This window comes from Gasterosteus aculeatus, chromosome 3 (assembly GCF_964276395.1).
Source record: "Gasterosteus aculeatus chromosome 3, fGasAcu3.hap1.1, whole genome shotgun sequence".
Taxonomy (NCBI): domain Eukaryota; kingdom Metazoa; phylum Chordata; class Actinopteri; order Perciformes; family Gasterosteidae; genus Gasterosteus; species Gasterosteus aculeatus.
In genome coordinates, this window is record NC_135690.1 from 1,451,830 (window position 1) to 1,454,082 (window position 2,253).

Consider the following 2,253-nt stretch of genomic DNA (forward strand, 5'->3'; position numbering starts at 1 on the left):
ACTTTAACATTCAATGAAATAAAATATATTTACATTCATACATTATGACTTTGCATACAAGGACTTATGACCTATTATACCACAACATTTTTCATGGCACATTATACTACGACTTAGCAGTTTAGTATCGTTGGCTCCTTTTTCTCACATTGAATGGATAACGATTATTGGTATGTGCGGTCGTCTATTAATCCCTGAACAGATATACCCAGACGAGGGACACTTCCTGCACAGCGACGGGACCCAGCAGCACCTGAGCCAATCCCTCGTCAACTTCTTCGAGATGTGCTTCCGGGTGCCGGAGACACTGACGGGCGACCAGCAGGACGAGGACGAGGACAACAGTTAGACCCGCCCCTTCGCGCACGCCCCGGCTACCTGGTGCAGCACAATATGCAACAGATCTTTCCTACCTGATGAGCCCACACCACGTGCTACCCAATCCAATCACAGCTGACCCGCATGTGCCCAAGGGACCCCGGGCAGCCGCCCCCCCCCCCCCGTCTCCTCAACTCGGAGACCTCAGAAGGACTGAGAAAACATCTCAGATGTGAACGGTCGAGTGTGTCTAGAACTCCCTCTAGTGGACAAATAGGCCTCATGATTGATTGACGGGCCTCCAAATCAGGCTCAGCGACTTTGGCCGCACAAAATAGCACTCGGGGGGGAAGTTGGTGCATTCTTTAGAGATTCTGCTTCTGACAGTTCCACCCGTTCCTGATTAAATTTACAGATTATTCTGTTTATGAGTACGATTCCTGCTACTTTCTCCGAACTTCTCTGTTCCGTGTTGTGAATGTCCGGCTGCATCAGTCCGTCGCTGCTTTACAGAACAAGGGCACAATGTTTAACTACAAAAAGACGCTATCCAGAAATGGTATCATCCCTCGTCAAATTTCTGAATTAAATTCTTGTTCTTTCGTCACTGTGCCTTACTGTGGGGGGGGGATTTTGATGTTGGGGTCTGATGAGTCATTGAAAATGACTAAATATAGATAAGCTTGGTCTAAACTCTAGACTCAAAATGAGTTGACATCCCAAGTTATGGCACATTTTATCGCAAAATATGGAAGGAATCAAATACAAAATAACTGTCAACTACAAATGTTTATTTCTGACAAATTTAGATTTTGATATCTGACTATATGATAGTTTGATGTTGAGCTGTTGATATCGAACTTCCAAAGCGGCATCCTGATGAGTCAGCGTGGCAGAATTTACATTTTGTCAATTGCTTTGATTTGTGTGCAAAATGGATCGATTGTTTGCTCACGTTCCCCGTTAGTATTGTCAGTGGTTTGTAGTCAGCGGATGTACAAAGTGTATAAATCTTACATTGTTTAAGTCTTTATGTTGTGTGTGCAACTTGTATATAAAGCATTTTGAAATGTATCTTTGGTTAGATCCTCTTTTATAATTGTCAAACATTCCGCGACATACATTACAAGGACTTGTCTCCACATGCTACAGAATGACACTTTAGAATGACTTAATGCAACTTTTGTGTCACTATACTATGATTTGGATACATCGTGGCTTTTTGTCAACATGTTGTACTTGAACTTGCTAAACTGACTTTTAACAAAGTATACGGAGAGGAATGTTATTAAAAGGCTAAAGCTTCAGCACACACAAGGATGGACGACTAAAGAGCGGCAGAGTACATATAAATATTTATACTATTTATTTATATGGGACTTAGTCTACTTAGTTTTTTTTAATTAATAGGGCAGCGTGTCATTTTATGGTAAAGTATGTTAAAACTTCATGATGGCAAGAAAATGTATTACTTTTCTGTTCACTTTAACTTAAAATACTATTAAATTGCAAAGCAAAGAAAATCCTGTATATTTCATTTGAATCTTTATTGTAACAATAACCAGGTTGAAAAACTCGATTGCAATGGTAGAAAAGTGTTTAAAAAACACATCACCAATGAGTTCGGCCCTTTTTGAGATCAACAAATTCAAGTGTAAACAGTTTTCACAAATAGATTTTATGAAAGCCAGAAACTAATATTCTAATATCCAGGCTGCAGAGGAAAATGAACGTAAATAGATTGAATCAGTCTCCCATTAGCATGAAGTGACTTTCCATTGTTTTATTATATCAAACTTAATCTGACCTTTTCGGACTGACCGACCGACAGGAAAGAAAACGCAGATCTTTACAAAGTAAATTAGTGTTAAAAAGCTACTTTGAAAGGTCCTTTCTTAAATATACTGATGGTGAACAAATAAACATGCAAAACAA

At 39.5% G+C, this 2,253-nt stretch overlaps 1 protein-coding gene across 1 annotated transcript in view; it reads left to right on the forward strand.

Annotated features, from left to right (window-relative positions):
- LOC120815676 (A-type potassium channel modulatory protein DPP6) overlaps positions 1 to 1,392 on the forward strand; it is a 45,670-nt gene extending 44,278 nt beyond the window's left edge. The window contains exon 26 of the mRNA XM_040170540.2: positions 203 to 1,392. Coding sequence (XP_040026474.2) covers positions 203 to 349 — 147 coding nt within the window. The 3' untranslated portion in view covers positions 350 to 1,392. The remainder of the gene's footprint in view (positions 1 to 202) is intronic.
- The last annotated feature ends 861 nt before the right edge of the window (positions 1,393 to 2,253 follow it).